Source organism: Plectropomus leopardus, chromosome 4 (genome assembly GCF_008729295.1).
Source record: "Plectropomus leopardus isolate mb chromosome 4, YSFRI_Pleo_2.0, whole genome shotgun sequence".
NCBI lineage: Eukaryota > Metazoa > Chordata > Actinopteri > Perciformes > Serranidae > Plectropomus > Plectropomus leopardus.
In genome coordinates, this window is record NC_056466.1 from 22,963,085 (window position 1) to 22,990,465 (window position 27,381).

The 27,381-nt window shown below is 38.5% G+C and overlaps 1 protein-coding gene across 1 annotated transcript; it reads left to right on the forward strand.

The window, feature by feature from the left end:
• The first annotated feature begins 3,900 nt into the window (after positions 1–3,900).
• Positions 3,901–25,615, forward strand: LOC121941800 (complement C3-like). The gene is given in 44 exon segments (XM_042484676.1): positions 3,901–4,016; positions 5,969–6,164; positions 6,310–6,472; positions 6,642–6,736; positions 7,153–7,241; positions 7,665–7,747; positions 7,861–7,948; positions 8,095–8,197; positions 8,403–8,523; positions 8,718–8,833; positions 9,237–9,383; positions 10,320–10,419; positions 10,540–10,634; positions 10,751–10,942; positions 11,101–11,256; positions 11,907–12,036; positions 13,006–13,074; positions 13,266–13,463; positions 13,568–13,688; positions 13,808–13,896; positions 14,864–15,003; positions 15,533–15,742; positions 16,287–16,350; positions 16,457–16,546; positions 16,723–16,929; positions 17,835–17,910; positions 18,064–18,175; positions 18,178–18,225; positions 18,383–18,478; positions 19,285–19,435; positions 19,981–20,066; positions 20,429–20,506; positions 20,610–20,765; positions 20,925–20,987; positions 21,150–21,231; positions 21,376–21,424; positions 22,502–22,592; positions 22,714–22,803; positions 22,890–22,992; positions 23,165–23,254; positions 23,974–24,066; positions 24,203–24,286; positions 25,002–25,146; positions 25,343–25,615. Coding segments are annotated over 44 exon segments (4,974 nt in total). The 5' UTR covers positions 3,901–3,939; the 3' UTR covers positions 25,485–25,615.
• The last annotated feature ends 1,766 nt before the right edge of the window (positions 25,616–27,381 follow it).

Sequence of the window (27,381 nt, forward strand, 5' to 3'; positions counted from 1 at the left end):
TAGATCTTTGATTTAAACTTGTGAAAATGGGAGCAAAACAAAAGGGTTGTATCTATATTAGGGCTGTTAAATGATTGATTTTTTAATCATGTTTTCAATTCCATTATTTTGTATTACAAAACAATTATGAAGTCCACATTGACAAGGAAAAGCAATTCTTCAAAGATTTTCTTGATTAGGTATGAAATGCCTCTGCATGGGAGACTAGCATAAAGTGGGCATGTCTGTAAAGGGGAAACTCATGGGTATCCAGAGAACCCATTTTCAACCAGATATCTTGAGGTCAGAGGTCACAGCATCCCTGCGCAATGACCATGCAGTTTTTCCACCACCAAAATTTAACTTAACTTTGAAGTTTGATTTTGCTCACTTCCTGAAAAGCTAGCATGACATGGTTGATACCACTGGATTCCTCAGGCTCCTCCTCTCCTAGTTTCATATGATATTAGTATCATCACTCTAGCTTTAAAATTCAGTCTGGTACAGCCTCTTAAAGACAAGAATGTCAGTCAGCGATATATATATTTTTAAAACTTGCATCACGTACGGACCTTAATCGCTTCATGATTAGTGCGTCATTGCTGGCAGCTCTAATTCATATATATGTTCAGTGTGTATCGTAAATCTTGCATGAGTAGCACGATGCAGCACGTGGAGTGGCCCCTCACAAAATTTAAATTAACAAATTCATTAATTTATCCTTGTCTAACTATATTGTCTGAATCTAGTAAAAATTATTTTTATTTTTCTGAAATAAAAATCAAAACAAAACATGCTTTCTATGTTTTTTATCTTTGGCAGACATGGCATAGGTTATAATATATAAAAAAGCACATCATCTGCATATGTTCTTGAAATCATTAAACTGTCCATATCTTTCTCCATTATCTGCATTAAGTCCTCTTCCCTTTGGTGCTTGATTCACAGTACACACAGCACAGTGTGGTCAAACATGGACTCAGCAAACAGTCAGCAGTTCTGCCTGGCATGTTCTTAGCAAGCTTATGAACAGGGACGTTGCTGATTAGGTGGGTGCCCTACTTGCTATGGCTTTACTGTTCTTTGCCCCCCACTCCTGTTGCCGTTTTGGGGCCCTTTTTTTCCTCACTTGTTACCGGAGGGCAAGGATCAAATTTCAGAGCAAACACTTGCTGCTGCACGGCGCGTGGTGCGCATGTACATTGCCGTGGTGCTGCTTATGAAAGTAACAAGAAACTTTTTCTGAATGAAGAGCAAGGCTCACTGAAGTCCATTATTGTCATCTGGAAGGGAAATCCTGAATTAGCACATAAAGTTGTATTCTTCAGGTGGAAGTTTTATGCAAGCACATCTTATATAAAGATGGACAATGCACCCCCACTTAACCCCACGATGCTTAAGTGAGGCTAAACTTTTCGCGATACAGGAGTTGCCATCTTGGGCTGGCGAAGTCATTTGGAGCCAGAGTCTGCGCAGTAGCAATATCTGCGGTGGGGGAGTTCCCTCCAAAGCACCATTGAAAGCGAGTGCATGGATTGGCGGTTTTAGCTGTCAGTGATGACAGAAACTCCACTTTTTCTAGGTCTAATTAACTCATTAAAACCAAATTTATCATCAAAACATACACTTGAACAAACAGTGCAATAAGAACTACCTTTGGTGACAGAAACCATCTTCAGGGAAAATTTATTTGGCATGTACTTTGAGTTTTTAGTTTGATTTATGTTCCATTAACTAACATGGAGGGGCGGGCTGTACTATACTATACTATACTGCAGACAGACACCAGGGGGCGTCAATTCAGCTGCCAAGTTACATCCAAGTTAGCTCACTTCAGGCCTGTTAGCTTCCAGCCTGCACCCAGCCTGCTCACTGGTAAGTGAAACAGAGGGGCCCCTCATTCCACCTATTCAACAGTGGTGTTGTGGTAGCAGCGTCTAACCAGCCCATTTTCTCTCATACCAGCTAGATGATCAGTGTTACAGGAAAGGCTGGAGAGAGAGACAGGATGACAAGCAACAAAGGGCTGCGGGTCAGAATTAAACAGAGGCCGCTGCAAAGGACTCAGTTCATACGGGGTAAGCTAGAGGTTAACCCAGCTTTTCAACCATCTTAACCTGACCCCGAACCTGAGCTTGTATCTGCTACTTAAGCCAAATCTGTGCCCACCCACCAGTGTTGGAGAGTTGTTTTTAAATGTAATAGGTTGCAGAATAATAGTTACCTTGTTAAATTTTTAATTATTAAATTATTAAGTAATGTAATTACTTCATTAAAATAGTGTTACATATTACATTTGATTACTTTTCTTATTTGACTGATTGCGGTTACATTAACTATAGTACAGGCAGATGTTGTCTTAGGTTTGGCATTGAGCATTTCGATGGTGACAGCATTTTCAGTGCTGATAAACTAGCTTTACACTTTAGTTGGACTTTAGAACTCAATTTTCTGATCTCAGAAACGAAATATTGTTGAATTTACAGCATTGAACGGCATCCATGTTTGACTACATGACCATCCTCCATGGTGTGGTTGGCTGTGATTCTGGTTGCTCAGAGAAATGTGGATTGATTTATTTGACTGGCAGACAAGAGGCATTACAAATTCAAACAAGAGAACCAATCAAAAACAATAGTCAACATTTGATTGCAAATTAGCAAATTAATACTCTTTGTAAGTTATCCTACCATCAATAGTACTGCACTCAAATCTGTCCAGAAATATGCTCCCCAGAAAAGCATTCCCACATGGCGACAAGATGCAAAGCAACAAAATGAATGCAAGCAGCAACCTCCAGGGCTGCAAAATAAAGCAGATACGGAAATGCCAAAATCTGCCATTCCTCTAATGGCCACATGAGGCTTGCTGTAAAAGAGATTCAGTCCCCATAGATCTCCATGTTGAAATGCCCAACTTCACAGCTGAAAAAAACATGTTTACAGCCTGCTACAAAACACATATTTGGTTTCTGTAGCTTATTGCAACATTAATGACAACTGTACATGAGGTGAAGTTTTATATAACTCACCCTTTTACATTTTATTAAGGCTTAAAGTTGCGCATATTTAATGTGTGGGTTGTTTGTCAAGTGTCCCTACAGTCTGTGTATCGGATCCACCCCTCACTTATCCACAGCTCCATCCACTGGTCACTATGTGGTCACTTCTGTTTCCAAAAAAAACAAGATGTTGACGGTCAAAATGGTGAGGCTTACATCTGAGGGGATCCATCCTTAAGTAAATCCAGAAATTCTCCAGTCACTCAGAAGATTTGAATACATTTGCACCATCCATTCAAATCATTAAATTTACAGGGCCATACCATAAACTCAGTACTTTCAACATTTTTTATATGTAATTCAATGCATAAATGAATAACTCTAAAATCACAGAATGCAATAATTTTTCATCGCACTGTTATTGGAGATAATTCCTGGTGTTGAAACTCCTAAATTCCCCTGCAATATGCCTTGACTAGAAATTGCTCAACACAACTTTTGCCAGCTTCTATTGATGATAACTGCCTGATCAATATTTTTATGGCTACTTGTTGGTATAACGACCCATCAGGTTCAGAATAAGAATAAGGTGTGACTCAATATATAAATTTGTCACATTAGAAAATGTCATGAATGCAGAATAGCTGTATGAACTGTCCATTCAGCTCTATGCCTTGAAGTTAGTCAAACGCAATAACCCTTATTGATTTTCTACTGTTTACTTATTCCTCAGAGCAGAGATAACGTTTAAGGGAAATCAAAAGTTTCTCAACTGCTGCTGGGAAATCATGTGTTAGTGTGTTTGTGTTTACACATGTAACGAAACATTTTGGTAGGAGGACGGATGACACAGCCGTGAGGTGAATCAGAGCTGCAGGAGGTGGGGTGATGAGTGGATAAAAGAAGGGTGCTGCGGAGCGGCACTCTACATTGACAGCGGATCGGGTTCAGGTAGGAGCATGAGTCGGACTCTGCTGTGGCTGGTGGCCTCTTTGGCCTTTGTCTCTCTGACTTCTCTGGCTGATGGAGCTCCATTGTAAGTACACCTGCTTCACACACTCCCCTGTGCTTGAGTCAATTCATGTAAAAACGGAGCTAAAATATGAAGTTTGTTTCATTGTTCATCTTTTTGATATTAATATTGTTCTTTATCGAACTTTAATGAGAGCAACAACAATATCCAGGATCCACTTATGTTATGCTCGATTTAGTGTCTGGCTATAAACATTAGTTTAACTTCGTCTTACATAATGAGGGGCTGTAGTCCAGTTTGCAGTTTGTGTCACAAAAGTCAAGGTACTGTGGTCTTTCAAATGATGCCAGTAAGTTGGCCTCAGTTTTGTTCAGTTTGCGCAAGCATCACGCCAGACAGAGCGAGAGTGTAGAGCCATGATGAAATGTTTTATTGATCCACTACTGGATCTTCATCAAGATAATCAATAGATCACTTATTGTGTGTGAAGTCCATGCTGGTGCTCATGATCCTTATCAAAGCAAATACTTTGGTTTTTGGGGTGAAATGAAACTCACAACAACTTACAACTCACAGGCTCTAAGATAGTGGAACTCAATGGGGCTTGGGTCCTGTGATAAATCTGGGGGGTCAGAAGATGATTAAAGGGAGAAAGTATGTTGAAAAAATGTTTCTGTTTGGTTTATTTCCAGACTGTCTATCACTTTTGTCTTTTTCTCGTAAGAGAGGAGAATTCCAATTACTTGCATAAAACATTACTGAAATATAAAACGTTTTGGACACCCCCGGATGAACATTTTGCTGCTCACATTAGTCTTTTCTAATCAGAAATAAACCATCTTCTTATTTAGAAATTGTTAAATTCTGATGTGTTAGGGACAAATAAGGAGCAAAACAATAAATCAACAGAAGTTATTTTGCTGTGCTCATAGGTTTCTCAGAGGTTTCTAAACTCCAAAAACAGATTAAATACAAAAAAGTATAGACTTGAATTTTAATACTGGGATAAGATTCTGAAATTATGCTGGTTCATTTATAAGCAAATCAGTTTTTTGGAGGGGGTCTTACTGTTATTTAGACTTTCAAGAGTGAGAGAGAAAAAGGAACAATTTAAGATCTTAAATCAGGATCAGACTGAGAAAAGAGAAAGGGTATTTCTTAGGAACTGAATTTGAGACTTATGAGAAAATTGTCAAAATCTCATATTAATGTTAATTTGAGCTTTGTTATGAGAAATAGGCTAAACAAAGAACGTGTCTCATTTTTAATTTATCTTTCCACTGGAGAAAAAAACCCAAACAGTTATGTTATGTAGAATTACATTTAGCTTTTTCAGACTTTCTACTATTTTTAAATTTTTTTCATGTAACTCCTGTACACTGTCCTTTTACTTAAAATATATTTTATTTAAAATACACAATGTTTTGGTCCTTAAACCTTCATCAGGTAAGTCAAAGGAACAAGGGCGGGGGGCATTCCATTATGTCCATCTTTGATATGGCGAGATGCCTTTTATTAAATGAAATACACACAGTCTTTTGGAGTGATTACTCTGACAGCTCATAGTCTCTGATTGGCCTCACCAGAGAAAATGTTGTCTATATGAATGTTCCTCATTCTTTCCCTTTACCTAACGAAGGTAATAAAGTTTTTTTGCAAGTAAATGACCCCTATGCTATTTTCTTCAAATGGACATTTCCACCTACAATTTACTAAAGGTGTCAACATTCTGCTTTTTTCTGGGAAATACTGAAAATGTTTCTCGTGCGGGAAGGTTGCTAACTACTTCTGTAAGAGATATAGTATTGGAACCTTTATGGAAAAAAAACCCAACAACCTGTAAATCATATGTATAGCAGTGATAACCATGTCATTATGTGTGTTTTATAGTGCTTAAGTGCATATGATACAGGAACATGTTTGTCAGTACACTCTAAACAGTATGTGGATCTGTCTGCACAGTAATTTCCAGAATCTCCACATTAATATCTTTCTCTCTTGCTGCTGCTCTGCAGGCAGATAATGTCTGCCCCCAACTTGTTGCGGGTAGGAACAGTAGAAAAGATCTTTGTGGAGTGCCAAGACTACACTGGAGCAGAAATACCGGTCACAATCAACGTGATGAACCATCCAACTAAAAACACCAGGCTGGCATCCACATCTGTGACACTTACCAATGCAAATAACTTCCAGGCGCTCGGACAAATAACGGTAAATGAACTGCTGTCACTGTATTATGACACTGGCTTCATTTCCTGTCATAAGCACAAACAAGGGATTTAAAATCCAGAAATGCACATGATGTACACCATCCTGCTCCTCACGCACTGTTTTTGTCTCCTCATGCTGGTTTCAGATCCCTGTTGGAGACTTCAGTAAAGATCCCAAGGTAAAGCAGTATGTGTACCTGCAAGCTCAGTTCCCCGACCGAATGTTGGAGAAAGTCGTCTTGGTCTCCTTCCAGTCCGGGTACATCTTCATCCAGACGGACAAGACCCTCTACACCCCTGACAGCACAAGTGAGTTCAATTCTACATCAGTGCTGCGAAACATACCTAAATCTGTGAAGGTACTTTTTTTCAAAACTGAATGTCAGTACTACGAAAACTCTTGACATAGTCAAAATTACAAAGGTACACCTTCCTTTAACTTTCAGCAGCAAACTTAACTTCTTTTCCTCTCTGTCAGTTCATTACAGGATGTTTGCATTGTCACCCCGTATGGAGCCCATTGAGAGGGATGAAACAACCAAAGCTGATGCTTCTATTGCCATCGAGATTGTGGTATTTATCTTTGATAAGCATAGAATTTAGTATTATATTATTCTTATTTTTATTCTTATCATGGGGGGATTTGGCCTCTCCAAAGGGTAATGTAACAAATGCCAAAAAAATAAAGAATTCCCCCTGAACAGTAAAATACATCCACTGAACCTTGTATCTCTGATAGGTTTCATGTCCATCTTCAGTAACACCCGTCAGTCAGTGTAAAAAGAAATGCATGTCTCCCTCTAGTGGTTGAGTTGCACAGTGAACACAACTTCCTCTTTAAAGTTTCAGACAGAAATTTCACAGAAACTTAAGTGTCAAGCTAGACATTGACTAGGCTCTTGGATTGTAGACCAAAGATAGACATGGATTTATATAATTCATTTGTAAACTGGCATGGATAACAGTTAATAGATGTTGTTTATTTATAGACCCCCGAAGGCATCATTTTACCACTTGATCCAGTCTCCCTGCGATCTGGGATGCACGCTGGAGATTTCCATCTTGCTGAAATTGTCAGGTGAGTATTACATATATGTATGTATGTATATATATGGAAGGGGTTGTGTGTGTGTGTGTGTGTGTGTGTGTGTGTGTGTGTGTGTGTGTGTGTGTTTTAATATCTATAAAAATTATACAATAATAGTAATAGGCTGACATATTTTAGTAAGAGAGGAATAAAAATAATAAGATAAGTCAGCTGTTTGATATTAAGATGTGTCAGCTATTATAGTATGGAGGGCCCTGGCAGTGATGTAAACTAAAAACATAAACCATTTTTTCTAAACTTTAGTGTTTCTGTTGTTCTATAAACATCATTTTCTTTGAAGCAGCTCATATTGCAATTTGTATAAAATAAATAGAAGTAACTGTAAGCAGTTTTTTGTTTGTTTGCTAGATTATTGAAATATATGTTCTTGCATGTCTATGTTTATGTTTATAGTCCTGGATTATGGAAAGTTGTGGCAAAGTTCTACAGCAACCCACAGCAGAGCTATTCTGCAGAGTTTGAAGTCAAAGAATATGGTAAGACTTGTATTACCTGCATATATCATCATTTAAAACACATTAACCCACAACATTCCCTTTTTGTTTTTCACTGGATTTTGACAAACAATAAAATGTTCTTTTATTTTCAGTGCTGCCCAGTTTTGAGGTGAAACTGACACCTTCGAGCACCTTCTTCTACGTGGACAGCCAAGAGTTCACTGTCAACATCAAAGCTACGTATGTGAAGGTTTTTGTTTTGTGGTTTGTTGCGCTGAGATTTTTGCTCTATTAGTTTGCTAGACAAGTTGTTGTTGTTGTTGTTACATTCTGATTAGCCCACTTTCAATTGTGGGCTTGAACATGCCCTTTTCTTGTGGATTTAGATATCTTTTTGGCGAAGAGGTGGATGGGACGGCATATGTGGTGTTTGGGGTTATGCAAGAGGGTCAAAAGAAGAGTTTTCCAAATTCTCTTCAGAGAGTGCAGGTGAGTTCATTGTTGTATTTTGCACGACTCTGAAAAAAATGTCTCTGGTTTTTATAATTCACATCTGCAGTTATTTTGCTGAAATCGTTACACTCCTGTCTGTTGTTTGTTCAAGAACATATTTGGAAATGTGCCTCCAACTGTTTTCTGACTGTGAAACTGTACACTGCATTATTTCTCATTATTTTATCTGATGTCACATCAGGTTGACAGAGGTGGTGGAGTGGTCACACTGAAAAGGGAGCACATCACAAAGACCTACCCAAACATTAACCAGCTGGTCGGGAGTTCCATATTTGTGTCTGTCAGTGTGCTGACAGCTAGCGGTAAGAGAGCAACTGTGCGTTTGTGCCTATTCAGTATGTTAGATCATGTGCAGGTCAAAGTAACTATCAGTATTGAGAAAATTAAACATTTGCCAAACTAGCAGGGAGAAAAAAAAAGAAAAAGAAAGACAATTCTATGTATTTCTCTGTTTCAATTTCTGTTCAAATATATTTGTGTTTGTGATAACTCACAGGTAGTGAAATGGTGGAGTCAGAGTTGAGAGGTATCCAGATTGTCACATCACCTTACACCATCCTCTTCAAGAAAACGCCCAAATATTTCAAACCAGGAATGTCCTTCGATGTTGCGGTAAAGCACTTACTTACATATAAATATGACTGTTTTTCTACTTCACTAAGAAGTCCTTGAGAGAAAACATTTCATTTATGAGATATGGTTACCCTTTGAAAACACAGGTAACAGTATATCTTAAACATAGAAGTCATGTGCTGTTTAATGCTCTGTAATTGATTAAAGCAATGTTTTGGACTATCATCGTGATGTAAAGGCAGATTTTCACAAACAGAGGAGATTTCAGAGAAACAGAAAAAAAAAAATCACCCGTTAACAATTTGGGCCACCATACCTAAGTCATATTACTTACCTACTAATCAAATGACATTAATTCAACCTTTACAGGATGTTTTTTTAAAAATAAAGCTGTTAGTGTGTTAGCGTTTTCTTAGTGTGCTGTTTGTGTCTCTGGTGGCAGGTTGAGGTTGTGAATCCTGATGACACACCGGCATCAGGTGTAGCAGTGGTGGTCGATCCAGGCCGGGTGCAGGGCTTCACTGCAGCCAACGGCATGGCACGGCTCACCATCAACACAGTTGCAGGAAACTCAAGACTGACAGTTACAGTAAGTCCCTGAAATCTTTTAAAATGACAGTTCAGTTCAGACAGTTGATTTGGACCCCACTCAAAAACACATATTTTTTTACCTTACTTGTAGGTCTATTTGTTAATCTAGATTGTTTTGGCGTGAGCTGCTGAGTGTTGGAGATGAAATGTCAGGGATGTCTATATTCTCTTCATTATATTGGAACTAGATGGCATTCAGCTTGTGGTGCTCAAAGCCTTAAAAAATGTGTTTAAAAAAACTCACCAACAATGTCTCTCTCCAGAAACCATCACCCAGTTACTCAAAATAATCCACAGACCTTGTGAACAGTTCCACGAAGGAACTGTTTTCTCTCCACTGAACCACATTTGCCAAGTGTATCAATGTGCAGATGGAAGTGTGCATCTCACCTAGAACCAGTGAGCTAGCTTTACACTTTACACATCAGCTGTGGAGAACGGCATTATGTTTACATCTTCTACTGTCATAAGCAAAAGCCTTTTTTCCATGAGTAAATGCACACTTCCTTTACAGTGATATGATGCAATAGTGTAAATCAGTACAAAGAAAAAAGTTCCTACCAAGGTCTTTGGGTTATCTTTGTATATCCAGGTCATGATTTCTGGAAAGAGACATTACAGTTGAGATTTTCAGATGTATTTTTTGGCACTTTGAGCATCATAAGCCGATGGTCATCTTGTTCCATAATATTCAAAAGAGGGCAGACATCTCTACAGCTGGTATCTCCAACACCCAGCAACGTACACCAAAACAATCTAGACTGATAGATAGCACCATATGTTAGAGGAAAAATATGGGTTTTTGATGTTTGGATGAACTGTTGCTTTAAATCTTCACTTGGTTTTGGCACTGCTTATATGTTTTCTGTGCAAAATGTGAATGGTGAACTTCATCTTTTTTTGCATGCTGAACTGTGTGTGTCGTTAATTGCAGGCAAAGACCAATGATCCTCGTATTACACATGAAAGACAAGCATCAGCCACCATGTCAGCTGTGCCATATGCCACTAAAAGCAACAACTACATCCACATAGGTAAGGGACATCCTGAAATAACGTGTGATAGTTACAAAACAGTGGGGGTTGGCAGTGGTATGTACCATGCACTACATGTTTTCAGTATTTAGCACTCATCACAACATGTTGCATTTGCAGGGGTGGATACTGCTGAGCTTAATTTAGGAGACAATCTGAAAATCAACCTCAACCTCAACAGACAGGGAAATCAAAACAGTGACATCACATACCTGGTGAGAGATATTAAACACCATGTGTGCATATATATAATTATTTTTGTTGCATCTTATGACCTGTGTAGTATACACTCATGTCTGATAACGTCTGATTTTCAAATCTGTGTCCCTAGATCCTGAGCCGAGGTCAAATGGTGCAAAACGGCCGTTACAAGACGAAAGGTCAAGTGTTGATTTCCCTGATAATTCCCATTACCAAAGAAATGCTGCCATCATTCCGCATTATTGCCTACTATCATACAGACGGCAATGAAGTGGTATCAGACTCTGTCTGGGTGGATGTAAAGGATTCCTGCATGGGCTCGGTGAGACACACATAACCACTGTATCAGAGTTTAAGCATTCAAATAATACACTATCTGATAACATCAATTATTTATTAATTTCTTGAACATATTTTTATGTATGAAACTGCTGTAACAAATACAAAAGAGTAATTCATTGACCTTACTTTCACATTTAGCTGACGCTGACATCATCAAGACCCGCTCCATCATATGAGCCTCGCAGGATGTTTGGTCTGAAGGTCATTGGAGACCCAGAGGCCACGGTGGGACTGGTGGCAGTTGACAAAGGCGTCTACGTCCTAAACAACAAACACCGTCTCACCCAGAAAAAGGTAATTTAATTTAGTAATTGAATAATATTTGTCACTAAAAATGTTTGAAAGGGTTTTAACACTTTAAAACCTGTCTCTACATACCTTTTTTGTGCTGAATTCAGACACCTTTCACTAGCATTTATCATTTTGAAACTTGAGAAAATTGGTTTAACTTATTTCAGAAACACAGAAAAAACATAATGAGCAACCTGGCAAGAACTGTCCTACGAACTGAAAAAAAAAACAATAAAAGGTGACAAGGAAATGGGATTATTAGATTATTAAAGAGATCAAAAATGTTCTAAAAAAATGAACTATATTTATAGTTCTCTAATTATATATGTATAATATAATAATTATGTATTTTTTACTGTGTGTAACTTTTTACTAATTTCTTGTTTGTTTGGGGGGGGGGGGGGGGGGGGGGGCGTTGTTTGTTTGTTTGGCCATTTCTTGTTAATTTGCTCCCTCTTCCCATGTTTTTGAAAGAAATCAGGCCAATTTGCTCAAAATATGGCAAGTTAAACTTCAGCTACAGGAAATTTATTTCCTGGCCAAATCTGACACTGTCATGTGAGTGTATAGCCAGGTATGTTTAACTTGCATAGTCTAACCCTATGTCTTCTATGTTTGTATTTGTGTGTATGAATGATTTCCACCTTGCTCAGGTGTGGGATATTGTAGAGAAGCATGACACTGGCTGCACACCTGGTGGAGGGAAGGACGGTATGGGTGTGTTCTACGATGCTGGGTTGTTGTTTGAGTCCAGCACAGCTTCTGGGACTCCCTACAGACAAGGTGACCTTACTTTCTACTACTTTCTTTTCTCTGCCCTAAACATGCCCTTCCTAATGCTTTCATATTGTACCATTAAATATCTTTAATTAGGAAGTGGGCACATGGAACTTTATTCATTGAAATAAGTCCACTCATTTTTTGGGAGTAATCATCTAGTGGAGAGAAGAAGAACTGCTTCTTAAAAGAGTCTTTCCAACCAAATTACATCAAGGTACCTATTTAAACGATCTATAGTGCACATTGTAAAGTGGCATGGGTACAATCACGCTACCTGGCCATCAAAAGTCTGTAGTATGCACTCTCTGTGGGCCCTATAATAAGAAAGATATGGGTACTTGGGTAATGCTTCATGTGCTACTTAGCAGTTTTCATAGGAATGGATAGGGCCCTGTCGCCACTGCTGTTTCCAGGTCTCTTAAGACATCCATGGTATTGACACAACTGCTAATGTAAACTAGCAAGCACGCTACAGAGCAAAGTGTGGATGTAATAACTTCACAGGGCAGTAACAGAATCTGAATACTAGTGGTCAGCTGGAGACATATGATAGGCACAAGTGTGAATGGTAATAGCTGTCCATTTGTGTTTGGACCACCAAAAAGCATGTTAATACCTGGTCTATATGGGCTCTTTGAGGTATTTCCACGTTAGTGTCAAGAATCAATCAGGGAGACTTCTACATGAGCTGATCAGAATCCCCTCTGTTCCCTGTTTCAGTGGAGGATATTTTTTTCTAAAAAGCATTTATACAATGTTTTAACATTTCAACAAATTATGTGTGCATTTGTAGATCAAATTTTCCTCAGTCTCTGACCCTGTCGACACGATGTGTCCACACAATGTGGCCCAAACATGGATGAATGACCTCACTTTGATTTTTAGAGTTACATGTAAATTATACCACGTAAAAATCAAGTCTAGCCAACTTGATGAGTTCTTTTAAAGACCTTGTTTATGCTGCTTTTCCAGAATTGAAATGCCCGGCCCCCAGCAGGAGGAAACGAGCTACCACTATAACGGACGTCAGAACCAGCTTATGTAAGAACCACAGCTCTAAACCAGACAGTAACCACATAATCAGTCATCTTCTGTCACTCAGTTCAGGCTCTCCACAATCTTTCTAGACCCCCCTTTCAATTGTTTTTGGTTTTTGTTTTGGGATAGAGGGGAGAAGCTGAACATGCATCTTCTTACCTTGTCTCTCCTCCACCACCTTTCTTTCTTTCCAGTGAGTCAGTACACAGAACAAGCGCAAAAAGATTGTTGTTCGGATGGCATGAGGGAAACTCGCCTCTCATACACCTGTGAGATACGTGCAGAGTACATCACTGATAATGCAACCTGTGTGGAGGCCTTCCTGCACTGCTGCAAGGAGATAGCAAACCAGCGAGCTGAGATGAAGGAGGATAGCCTCCTGCTGGCTCGCAGTAAGAGACGGGGATGAAAGATGGGTGGAAGCTGTGGGTGGTTATCGTCATTGTCACACTGGTAGAAAACAATCAAAATAACAAAATTTTCAATAATGCTTTAGGTGAGGAGGATGACAACAGTTACATGGACAGCAACGAAATTAATTCGCGCACCAAGTTCCCTGAGAGTTGGCTGTGGTCAGATGTCAAACTGCCTGCTTGCTCTCGACAATCGCCTAACTGGTGAGTCAATGGAAATATAGGAATTTAAAAAAAAATACACTGATAACCACATTAATGGCACCACAAAGATTTAAAGCTACCATTTACCTCTCAGAGCATTAACACTTTCTTTGTTTCAGTGAAACCACATCAATGACGAAAAACGTTCCTTTGCAAGACTCAATCACAACCTGGCAGTTTACTGGCATTAGTCTGTCAAGAACGAACGGTGAGGATTCAGTGACTAAAAGTTCTCTTGTGATTTAGTTGTGACCATAGATTGTATTTAAAGATGGACAACACATCTCTGTTTACCCTCACTGCAAAAAACTGAAGCCAAAATATCCTGTGTAGACAGCCAACGCCCTCTTGCGAGTGCACTAATTGGCACACATAGCTGTAAATCATGATGTCACAACCCTTTTTATAGCATCAAATTACTTAAAACCAAACTTATCAGAAATAGGAACACTTAAACATACATTGGGGGGATAAGAACTACCTAATCAGGTGGACACTAATGTTGTTAGACGGTGATATTTATTTGAATTTAGGTTGTGAAATCAGGTGACTAAAATTTAATATCACAACGTCCAATGCCAACAGCGATGTTGTGTAGAAGACTCATGACATTGATATTTTGTTGGCATTAAATTGTGCTGTCAAGTAACCAAAATCAAACCTCTTCCAAACGTCATGCCAACATCCTGTTGACGTAGAATAACATGTACTTGAGACGTTTCAGAACAAAACCCACGTCTACAAAACATCATGTATTGTCCACACAATGTGAAATTCCAACCTCATTAGACATTGAAATTATTGTAAAACTGACTTTCATTCCAACTAAAATTTAACATCTGTGCAATATTAGAGTCCAACATTGTTGTGACATCAAACTGACGCCGGTGCCAGCTGGGTAAATTGACCTAAACATTGAGTTTTTTGTTTGGCCCATGTCCTGTCAGCTAACATGCTAACTGCAGAATAGTTTATAACCTATACTGTAGTTAGCCACCAGAGGGTGATCTAGATGTTTGGGCTTCACTTTTTGGGAGTTGTCATGTTGTCTTTACATACAGTCTATGGTTATGACTCTAACCTTAAACTTTCCCATCACTTACACCTTTCCTTTTCTCTTTTTCTGTTTCATGACTTGTTTTTTTTTTTTTTTTTTTATCCCTCTCCCCTTAAAGGAATCTGTGTTGGTGAGCCATTAGAAGTAATTGTCCGGAAGGAGTTCTTCATTGATCTCAGGGTGCCGTACTCTGCTGTCCGTGGAGAGCAGCTGGAAGTTAAGGCAATCCTCCACAACTACAGCCCAGATCCTGTCACTGTAAGCCTGCTTTACTCTGCCCTGGTGTTTCATTCCAGAACCAATCAGACGATGATTTTATGTTTGTTTGTTTAAGGAGTTTGCAAACAAAAGAGCATAAACAACGTGTAAAATAATTAACTTTTAAATAATATATATACTACTTTCTCTAATTCTTTCTCTCTCTAGAGTCTTTTCTGTTAAGTCTTTAGAACATGTTCACACATCACCCCCCCAGTCAAAACATGAGAGTAACAGAGGAATTTTATTTTTAAATTAATGACATTGACACCTTAAACTGATAAAAGAAAGGCACAACTTTGTGCCTAAAAATCACTAGATTGCAGGAAGTTAAGTTATTGATGCTCAATATCTCTCAGGGGGGTACCATCATCTTCCCCTGTTTTATATGCCCCCCCACCCTCCAGTGTTCGACCTTCGACCTAAAATGAAACTGATTACGATCCTTACTATCCACTCAATGGGGGTCATCACTTTGATTAACAATACATGCCTCAGTCTCTTTCTTTATCTTTGTCCTGTGTTTAAGGTGCGTGTTGATCTGATCGAGAAGGAGCACGTGTGCAGTTCAGCCTCTAAACGTGGAAAGTATCGTCAGGAAGTGAACATCGGACCCAAACAACGATCTGTACCCTTCGTCATTATTCCCATGAAACATGGAGAGTACCCCATTGAGGTCAAAGCAGCTGTTAAAGATTCGTCACTCAACGATGGAATTATGAAAATGCTGCGGGTGGTGGTAAAGAGAAACAGGAAACAAACAGTAGAAGCAAACAGACATCTTTTGGGGTATAAATCTGATGCAAATATATTCTGCGGCAGCTTTTTCAAATGTATATAAGAAAGAGAAAGAGAACAAAAGAGATTGTTAATTATTAAAGATCATTAAAGGCCATTTTGTATTTTGTTAACAATTTTAAACCTGGGCAAATTGGCTTGATTTTTTTTTCAAAGACAAAGACTTAAGAAATCACCCATAAATTAACTACAAAAAAAAATGAAATTAGTAAAACGTAAAAGAAAATGACCTGAAAATCAATCCATTTTTTTTTTACATATAATTTATTAAATATACTAATTCCTTGCATTTTGTGGGACGTTTCTTGCCAAGTTGATCATTACCTTTACCATGTGTTTTTAAAAGAAATCAAACCAACTTGCTCAGGGTTCAAGATAATTGTGAATTTGAATGCCGGTGATGATCCAGAGGGTTAAACACTAGTAGATGAAGATATCACAAAAAACAATTATGATTTCTAATGTCTGTCTTGTCGTTTTTCCAGCCTGAAGGTGTACTGGTTAAATCTCCTCAGATTATAACTCTAGACCCAGCTAACAAAGGTGTAGGTGAGTATACTCAAAAAGTAGCTATGGTATATATTAATATGGTAATATATTTAATTTCATGACATGTTAATTGATCCTTGAACTTGCCCACTGTTTCTCCCTTTAGGTGGTAAACAAGAAGAAATCCTCAACAGTGGAATTCCTAAGAAAGATTTGGCTCCAAACACACCTACCAGCACACAGATCTCTGTGACAGGTGAGAGATATTTGGTCACATTATGTGATACTACACTGGTGTAAATTGTTCTTAATGGGAAGTGACCACGTCACTGGTTGTGGGGGACCTTTTCATATTTCTTTAGTTGTTTCTTCCTTCCTAAATTATGACATTTGTTATTTTGTTTTTTTTCCTTTTCTTTTGTGCACACGCAGGGAAAGAACAAGTGTCTGTACTGGTGGAGAACGCCATTAGTGGGAACTCTATGGGAAGTCTGATCTACCAGCCCGGGGGCTGTGGAGAGCAGAACATGATCCATATGACCCTGCCTGTTATTGCAACCATATATTTGGACAAAACCAACCAGTGGGAATCTGTGGGCTTTCAGAAACGTGCTGAAGCTCTCCAACACATCAAGACCGGTAGGCTGACACACACACACACACACACATACACACACACAGGTATGTTTATTAGCACAGGTGCTAGAAATTTTGCCCCCTCTGTGTGGCATTCTAAATTTGGGTCCATTTGTGTTCTCTTCCATGTTTTTTAAATGGAAACTCATACTTAACTGTACTTTATCAGAAAGCAGTGACCTGGGTTACAACACTGATCAGTTGCCATGCTTCCAGTGAGGAGAGGTACACAGTAGCACTTGGCAGGTCACCAAGAAAAATGCTGAGCCTTCCAGCCAAATTTTGCTTGTGCCACTCACAGTATTGCAACAAAAAATATCCCCGACACCCCAAAAAGCATTTTCTCCATAGGTCACTATTATAAAGAACGTCTGTAAAACTGTTTACAGGACATCTCGAACTGCAAACAAGGTAATTTCTGAATCTTTCTTGCATAAATGTTTGGGTTATGGTGGTTTTATATTTGTAAAGCTTTCCTCTCGCGGAGCAAAGCGATTTAAAATTTTGTGACGTCATCACAATGTAACAGTTATGAGCTGAGCTGGAACTCGCGGATGGGGTCGAATGGAGAAACTCTAATGTTTTAATTCATTGGGCTAACCCCTAACCTGAAAAAAGAAGACAGAAATGTTATCAAAAAGATGTTGTGGTAGTCAGCAATGCAAGCCCATGCCCCACAGATACAAACTAGGGACACAGAGAATTCATGGTCTGAATGCAATGCATAAACCCATAGACTACAGAGGTTTTCACTACAATTGCATTATATACAAAAAAAACAACACCAACAGAATAATTTTAAAGATGCTATAATCACAGTAAGAAAAAATGTAACAGGACCCCATCCAACTGGATTCCAAGTTGAATGGCTGACAGTAAAAAGATTGTGTGTTTTTGTTCATGTCCAGGTTACCGCAACGAGCTTGCCTACCGTAAAAAAGATGGGTCTTTTGCTGTTTGGGCGAATCGCCCAAGTAGCACCTGGTGAGGCACTCCAAACATCGATAAACCGATACATAAATGTTTGCACATCCTATTTTAACCTAGAGTGTGACTGTGTGAGGATGGTGCAAGTTTTTTACATAAACTAAACTCACAGCCTCTCCTCTCTTCTCCTCTCTTCTTCTATGCTATAAGGCTGACAGCTTATGTTGCCAAGGTGTTTGCCATGGCCAACAGTCTGGTGGCAGTGCAAAAGGAACACATCTGTGAAGCAGTCAAGTTTCTGATTCTCAATGCGCGCAGCAACCTGACGGCTTATTTAGAGAAGTTGGAAGGGTGTCCCACGGAGAGATGATTGTACGTGCACTGATGTCATTGACATCTATTCTTCATCTTGCTGCTACAAATATAGAGATAAAACAATCACGTCATTGACTGAATAATACAAGTTTGTGTTTGTGTGTGTGTGTGTGTGTGTGTGTGTGTGTGTGTGTGTGTGTGTGCGTGCATTTAGGGTGACGTGCGTGGTGCAGATTCAGATGCCTCCATGACAGCCTTCTGCCTCATTGCCATGCAGGAATCACGCTCACTATGTGCACCTACTGTGAATGTGAGTAGGCCTATATCTACATGCATTGTTTTCTCTTTTTTTTCCTAACCACATTTGTTTTTCTTTTACTAATTACTTACTGGTGATGCTATTACACTGACCTTAGTTTTATTATAATTTGATCCCAGGGTTTCCCATATATTTTTGGTGGCCCGCCACAATGAAATCGTCTGCTACCATATATTGATTTTCTATTTTTGTTGTTGGGCTGTTCATTAGTAGATAGGGATGTCAGGAATATATATACCATTGGGTTATTCATTGCACCATGCTCTCGGAGGAGTGCAGAGCATACTCGGGGCAAAGACGGAGCAGCAGAACGCCAGGTGTAATTAATTACCCTAACTGTTCATTGCACTGGGTCTAAAAGTTTTTCACTTTCACTCACCTGTGCAGCAGTTGCTCCTCTCATTTATCAATCTGATCTGATGATCTCTGTTTGGATCAACTGATCAGTTATCCACCTGCCACTCAACTCCAAAACCTAAAAAAGCTACTAAGAGAAAACAAACTTGTGAAGAGTTCTGCCTGTGCTGTGTTTTACAGACCCATAAAAACCTCTATAGAGACTAAAAAAAGTTGATTTGTCGATCCTCTTAAGTGCCTTCCAGTGCAATTCAATGTAGTCTCAACTCTGGGTAAAATCCTTGGACATTCTTTCACAGAAGACGATATATGAAATAGATATATTATTGTTATCTGAACCATTTGACAGTGTTTTATTTTCTAACTGAAATTTCTGCTCACTATCTGTTCTCCCCTTATTCTTTCTTCTCCTTCCTTTGTTTTTTTTCCTCTCTGTCCAGAGTCTAGCTGGCAGTATAGACAAAGCAGTGGCTTACCTGGAGAAGCGTCTGCCCCATCTCACCAACCCATATGCTGTTACCATGGCATCATATGCCCTGGCCAATGAAAACAAACTGAACCGCGAGATCCTCAACAAATTTGTCGCCCCAGGTGTCATCACACAGCAATGTTCTTGAACGCATATTCAGAAAGTATAAGAAAACAAAATCCACCAATAATTACTGTTATACTTTTATTAGAGCCCAACCGACACATTGATGCGGTTGATATTAGGTAATCATTTTTGCTCAGTCAGATATCTTTGAGGTAATTTAGAGACAATTGTACATAGATTGCCCACCAGAAATGACAGCATTATTTTTCAACCATAAAGTTCATAAATGATAGATTGTTTAAACTGTTTAAACAAAACTAAATATCAGGTTTTTTTTAAATTCTCAAACATCCGTTTTTCTTTCAGCTTTTAAAAATCCTTTTCTGTCACACTCTCATGTGCTCAGGCTTCTGTGAATTTACATGTATGAGGGGCAAATGTCCCTACATGGATACAAAGATTTGTTAAAATTATTCATTTAATTTTACTTTCTTCATTAGTTTAAGTCCAATAAAAGAAATTTAAGACGACAGCATTATGGAATTATCATTGTTCCAGGTGGAGCAGAATAATAAAAATATGTTATATGCATCTTTCTCAGACTTGTCCTACTGGCGGACACCTAAGGGGCGCGTTTACACACTGGAGGCCACAGCTTACGCTCTTCTCGCTCTGGTCAAGGCTAAGGTGAGCATGTCCCACATACAGTACAACAGAGTCCTTATCGATGTTACCTCACCACAGGAGTAAAGGGTTTGGAGATGAAAAGTCAGTGCAACGTGTCTGTCTGTAGTGTCACAGCCGTAAAGGTCCAGTGGATTCAGGGGCATCTATTGATATAAATGGAATGTAATGTTGTAAACTTTCGATTCATTATTTTATAATCAACACATATTTAGAAGGCTTTGGAAACTGTGAGTTTACTATTTAAAAATATAACTGCACTAGAACCAGGACTTCTCACTATTTTCACTAACGTTACTGTATAAATGCAATGTAAGGTCAACAACAGAAAATTACAACCATTGACTTGCCTTCTGTTGATAAAGGCATTTGAGGACGCCAGACCTGTAGTGAGATGGTTCAACAAACAGCAGAAGGTGGGCGGAGGCTATGGATCAACACAGGTAACACAGACCCCTCTCTCCATTTTGATACCATCATCTTGTTTGAACTTAAAACCATTTTTTGTAAGCCTTGTTTTCTCTGCCTTACTCTTTTTCTCTCTAGGCAACTATAATAGTGTACCAGGCTATAGCAGAGTACTGGACCAATGCTAAAGAACCAAACTATGACCTGAATGTGGACATCTTGTTGCCAGGCAGGTCAAGTCCTACCAAGTACAATTTCAACCAGAACAACCAGTTCACTACCAGAACATCTAAAGTGAGAACACACACAAAGACACAGTGGCTCATCGTCATTCCAGAAATGTTCTGTGTGTTTCTTCTGCTCATCCCTCTGTGTGTGTGTGTGTGTGTGTGTGTGTGTGTGTGTGTGCGTGCGTGCGTGCGTGTGTGCGTGCGCATATTTAAATACCCACAGATCAATGATATAAACCAGGATGTGAAAGTTACTGCCACAGGCTCAGGAGAAGCAACAGTGAAAGTAAGTATATACAGTTTTACAGTTTATATTATGGGTTTTATCATCTGTTGATTTTTTATGTGTCCAAGATGAGACCAGACATTTTTAGGCTGTGCGGACTACATTTTTAAAGACAGAGTTGTATTAGTGTATCACATTTTAAGAATCGCTTTTTTGTTTCAGATGGTGTCGCTGTATTACGCTCTGCCCAAAGAAAAGGAGAGTGACTGTCAGAAGTTCAACTTGTCAGTGGAGCTCTTGCCAGGTAATCTGGTTCCCTATATTTCTTTCTCTGTTCATCTGCCTTTATTTGTTGTCATTTTATCAGTTTATTTCTGCCAAGTAGGGCTACCTTGTGTTATGGCAAACTAATCAACTAAATATTCAATACAATGTTTTGTTCCTGCAGAGAAAATGGATGAGGATGAGAAAATATACAAACTGAGAATCCAGGTTTTGTAAGTACAATCAAGAGATGACAAGTGTCACAGTGTAAAAGTGCAATTCTAATCATTTTTAATCGTCCTGCCCTCATTATGTTGCTGCTAATTTAAAGGGAAACAACACCCATTTTCAAAATTCATACGTTATTTCTGTAGTCGACAACAGTCCAAAATATTACTTGACATGATCAACTCTGTCCCAAAGCCAAATCTAGTATGCCAAAACTCAAATTTGTGATGTCATAATGTTGGAAAAGATGTTACACACACGATGACACTGAGAATAGCCAGGGGGATGTTCTGAGCGTACACGTACATCTTCTGTTTCAGAACTGAGAACACTAGTGGAATAAAGCTAATTTCAGTATAAAAAAGAAACTGGTGTGACATCTTGGTTACGTGTTGTGTGCAACCCCCTGCAGGAGATTTAAAAAGCAGCTAGCAGCACTTAGCACCTAACTAAAAGGTTGCAAATTGCAAATTGGGAAAATAAGGAGATTCGAGTGCCCCTTACTTTCCGAGCAGAGGACGAGAACCGCTGGGGATGGTTAAATGATTATTATTGCCATGTTTTTGTTTAGAATACACTGCAGATGCATGTGTCACACAAGAGGCCAACACTTTGTTAAACGTCCTGCCTATCCCGCCTCTTTTGTTATAATGCTGGCATGCTGTCTAAATTCACACATGGAGCAACATGATGCTGCTGTGTTTGTTTCTGTGTAAAAAGGCAGTGTAAAGAAAGGCTCTACTGCATGATCTCTAGGTAAAAAGAGCTAAAATCAGATTCTTATTAATTTTCTATGGAGCAGCTCTAGACTAAGGATATCACAAGTTTGAGACTTTCTTATCTGGTTTCTGGCTTAGTGAGAGAGTACCTCATGTTCACAAACAATGATTGAACTTTCCTTGGCCATAGAAATGACATACTGGATTCCTAATTCAGGTGGTGCTCCCCTTAAAGCCCATTTAAGCTGTCCAGCGTATAAAATCTTAAAGGATATTTGATATAAAGTTAATAATGGGCTATGTTTACATTCTATTTATCTTTTTATGCTGTTGTTTGTATTATTCTGTCCATTCTGTGTGCAGGTATAAGGACAAGGACCATGATGCATCCATGTCAATCTTGGATATTGGGTTGCTAACTGGCTTCACTGCTAACACAAACGACCTGGACTTGGTAAGAACTTACACACACACACACACATATATATATATATATGTATATATATATATATATGTATAGTCAGTCTTTTATGGTTTAAAAAAGTGTCTGACAATGTGTGTGTGTTTGTGTGTAGTTGGCCAAAGGCCGTGCCCGCACTATTGCAAAATATGAGATGAACAAAGTCCTGTCAGAAAGAGGCTCACTCATCATCTACCTGGACAAGGTATGACATCACTGTTTCCTATCTCTATACTTTCTCTCACTGCATTGCTCTCTGTTTATTTATCTCTATCTCACATTTGTCCACAGGTTTCTCACAGACGAATGGAGGAGATCAGTTTTAGGATCCATCAGAAACTAAAAGTGGGAGTCTTACAACCAGCTGCTGTGTCTGTCTATGAGTACTATGACCGTGAGTCTCAGAGACACTCAGAATCATATGATGCCTTCATGAACTTCACTGTCGATAGATGTAGGAATAGATAACGATGTGGATAAGCAGACAGTATTACATTTTCAGATTATCGAATGCTCATTTTCTAATGCACTGCAATTACTGCAAAATCTTTTTTTTCATGTTGCAGAATCACACTGTGTGAAATTTTACCACCCAGAGAGGAAAGCTGGACAGCTACTACGGCTTTGTAGAAATGATGAATGCACATGTGCTGAAGGTAAACAAAATTATGTCATTCTAAATACCTGCTGTATAAATTTGCCCCCAAACAGCTAAAGGCAAAACTAACATTATTCTATTAATAGAAGTAAAGTGCTTACCAAGTGCTTTGGACTCATCATCTGCATTGTCTGCAGAGATTTGCAATAAAGTGCAGGATTTGAGGGCAAAAAAGGATCAAACAAGCTTAGGAGTCTACAGCCATGCAGGGGTTAATGCTAAATTATTCCCACTTAACAGAGTGTTTCACCCAGTCCTGCGCAGGTGGGTAGGAGAAGAAACATCAGTGTGTAGACTTAGTGGCCCTGAGAGGTTGTACTGTAGGCACAGCAGCACTTAAAGCTGAATGCTATCATACTCAAAATTAAATTGCTTAGCAGATATAATGATAATTGTTGTGACCATCTTAGTTTAGCATCTTGGCATGCTAATGCATATTTAATGTGCAGGTATTTGGTCATAAAAAGTAATGACAATATATCCCTAGGAAAACATTAATGTCTGAACCTAATGGTCAGGTAGTATGAGTATAATGTTTCATGAGAACATTCTGTCAGAGGGAAAAAGCACCTGCAGGATCCTGTAGAATCAGTCTAGCTTAACAAAAGCTCACTAACATACTTCAGCTGCACTCACCCATCAACTCATGGACACACACCCACATTTAATCTGGTCATCATTTGTGTATTTACCTTTGTGAATGTTGTGCATTTCCAGAGAATTGTAGTATGCAGAAGAAGGACAATATCAAAGATGATCAGCGCACAGCTAAGATTTGCGAGAGTACACTGACCAGCAAAATAGATTTTGGTAAGAGAGTGTTATTTGACTGCATATATATATATATATGTATATATATATAGCACATTAATCCCAAAAATGTGTGTGTGTGAGTGTGTGTGTGTATAGCAAGGGAGCTAACAATCTGCAACTTGTCTGTCCTCAGCATACAAAGTGAGAGTGGAGGAATTTGCAGACGGTTTGTCCACTGACATTTACACAGTGCGGGTACTGGAAGTCATCAAGGAAGGTGGGTATTTATCTTTGAACTGCCTAAAATGTACACCCCTCTGATGTTTTCAAGGTGTCTCTTTTTGAAAGCATATTGAGTCTCAGTTGTGTTTCCAGACAGTTGAGTTAGATGAGAAGACTGGTTAGCTCACCTGGTAGATTCCACCCTTGGCCCTTTGCTGCGCTCCCCAAAGTAATCTTAAAGAGAAAAGAAAAGAAAAACCTGCTATCTCTCACGTGTTTGTATGCCAAGTATGAGGTTACCACTTGCGGCCAGCTAACTTAGCTTGCATTGCAAGACAACCAGTGGACACTCCAGAACATAATAGTCCTGGCCAAGAAATTGCCCAGTGCATGTTCTTAAAAAGGCAAATTGTCGTTTTAATGTTTTTTGGGGTTTTCTTTTCTTTGTTTTTTCTATGGAATAAACAACAGCATTAAATGTGTTGGTAGATGTTGGGGGTAGGTGTTGGCAGACTCGCTGTTTTCACTCTAAACAAAGTTAGCCAGCTAATGGCTGAATATTTATTTGCCCAATACACTCATGAGAATGGCATGAATAATAGTATGAATCTAATGGCAAGAAAGTGCATACAGGTAAGAGTATTTCCAAAATACTACAACTATTCCTTTACCCTTAATACTCTTCTGAGAAGTGTGAAACTACACCACTACAACGCTGGCTACACATTTATTCCTTACCTTTTCTCTGTTTCCTTTTATTTGAATTACAGGAAGTTTTGATGTGGGTCCTCTGAATAAACTGCGCACATTCCTCAGTTATCCACACTGCAGGGAGTCTTTAGACTTGGCAGAGAGCAAAATCTACCTTATCATGGGCACATCCAAAGATATTCACAGAGATGACGTAGATCAAACGTAAGTTGCGAATGTGTGTGCATTTGAACTTTTTTACTGCTTTACTGCTTTCTTTTATTAAGTCAAATCTTTCTTGGACACTATGTGTCATTGTTTTGATAGAGTAATTAAATTAAATTAAATATTTTTTTGGCCTATTGTTAAAGAAAGCTGGTTACATAGAGAGTGAATGTATCTGACACTTTGCTTTCCTCAGGTATCAGTATGTACTTGGAGAGAGAACTTGGATCGAGTACTGGCCCACAGGTGCAGAGTGTCAAACTGATGAACACAGACCTACCTGTCTGGGCATGGAGGAGATGGTCCAGCAGTACCAACTCTTTGGGTGTCAGCAGTAGTGAAACTCGAGGAAACAAAATGTTCTTTTCAAATTGTTTTTATTTTGCATTATTCATGTAAAACTCAACCTGCTTTGGGATGTAAGGTCTCACAATGTTGCACTGTACTGAATAAAACACAATGGTCTCAATTTCATTGTCTGTCTCTTATGCTCACATGAATTTTTGGTTATCTCGACAATTAGAGGTAGTGATTACTGTTATGTTGATTACTGTATAATAAGCTTTGATAAGTTCAAATACAAGTAAAAGTTATATAAATATTTATAATGTTGAGGTCAGTTGAGTGATGTATATAAAGATGAACAATGAATTTCAAATGGATAGTAATTCTCTATAAAGACAACTGCAGCAGTAAGAAAGTTAGTACTTTAAACTACTGTAAAAACACTGACAAAAATAACATACAATTATGTATAAATAAAACAAAAATGTAATACTGTGGATTCTATTGGCTAAATTGGTTAAGGAAGAAAATCACATTCAAAAAGTATATTGTATCAAGATCATGATGAAGCAGCTTCTTACAATTTTAAAGGAACAATTAATTTATCCCAGTTTATTACATTGACCATATATATATATATATATATATATATATACAAGAGAGAGAGAGAGAGAGAGAGAGAGAGAGAGAGAATAACTAATAATGAATAACTGATACTCAAAATAAAACTAACTGAAAGTAACATTATACCCACAGGATTTGATAATATTACATTAGCTTACCTTTATTATTTAAATGCTGGAGAACAACTTAAAAATGAGAACTTGTTGGAATAACAAATGTACTGACTGAAAATTGTTCAATATCACAAGAAAATTTGCTATAATTTTTTGTTTTGATTTTGCAAACATTTTTACATTGTCTTACTTTATCAAATATGATTGAGAATGTGAGACGGCATGCTTTGTGTAACCTGGGACAGTCATTCAAATACTTCAAATAGGAATAATGTGCGCACAGAAGCTTCTGCAGTTGCCTAAAAGGTAGAAGATGTTCTGTACACATCACTCTCTCTGTCTCTTTCCCTCTGTCACTTGTAGTTATTAATCGTGTACAAACCTGAGAGTCATTAGTTGGCTAAAACATGATATATACTTGACCTATAATTAACTCAGTGAAATGTAATACAGAATACTATGGCACCAGCTTCGGCAAAAAGGGAAGGGAGTACAGCAAAAATTTGAGCCGATGGGCTGTGTGCAAACTAAGGGATAAAAGTGAATAACTAATTTATAAAAGAAAAGTTCTATAATAAAGAATAACAGAAAATGGGCTGATTATTAGCTTGCTCAATCAAGTCTCTTCTCCTTTTACGAGTACCTCAGATTACAAAGTGACCTGTCCCAGATTAAAATTTCAGGCACAAAGAACACCAACAGTGGCATGTTTTCTCTATGTATGAAATCTCTCATCTTTCTTGGTAAGAAAACATTATTATTTTTTTTTTCCAGATTAGGATCTTCTGCTGGACTTCACACATAATGAGTGACCTATTGATTATCTTGACAGAAATCCAGCCCTGGATCAACCAAACATTTCAAAATTTTTCTGGACTCTGTTTGCCAGATCTGGTGTAATAAATCAATTAAAAAAAATTAATAAACTATCTTGATCCTTACCCTTTTTTTCACTGAGTGTTTGCAAATCCTGGCAAAACCTGGTCTTATTGTTGCTGCCATTACAGTTTTTCTCAAGTGCTCTGTAACAATTTCAAAACATTAGATACAATCATGTTCATTTATGAGGTGTAAAGGGCTCTGCCATAAACAAACCAAATTATATATATATATATATATATATATATATGGTTGTGTGTGTGTGTGTGTGTGTGTGTGTGTGTGTGTGTGTGTGTGTGTGTGCGCGCGCGCGTGCGTGCGTGTGTGCACGTGC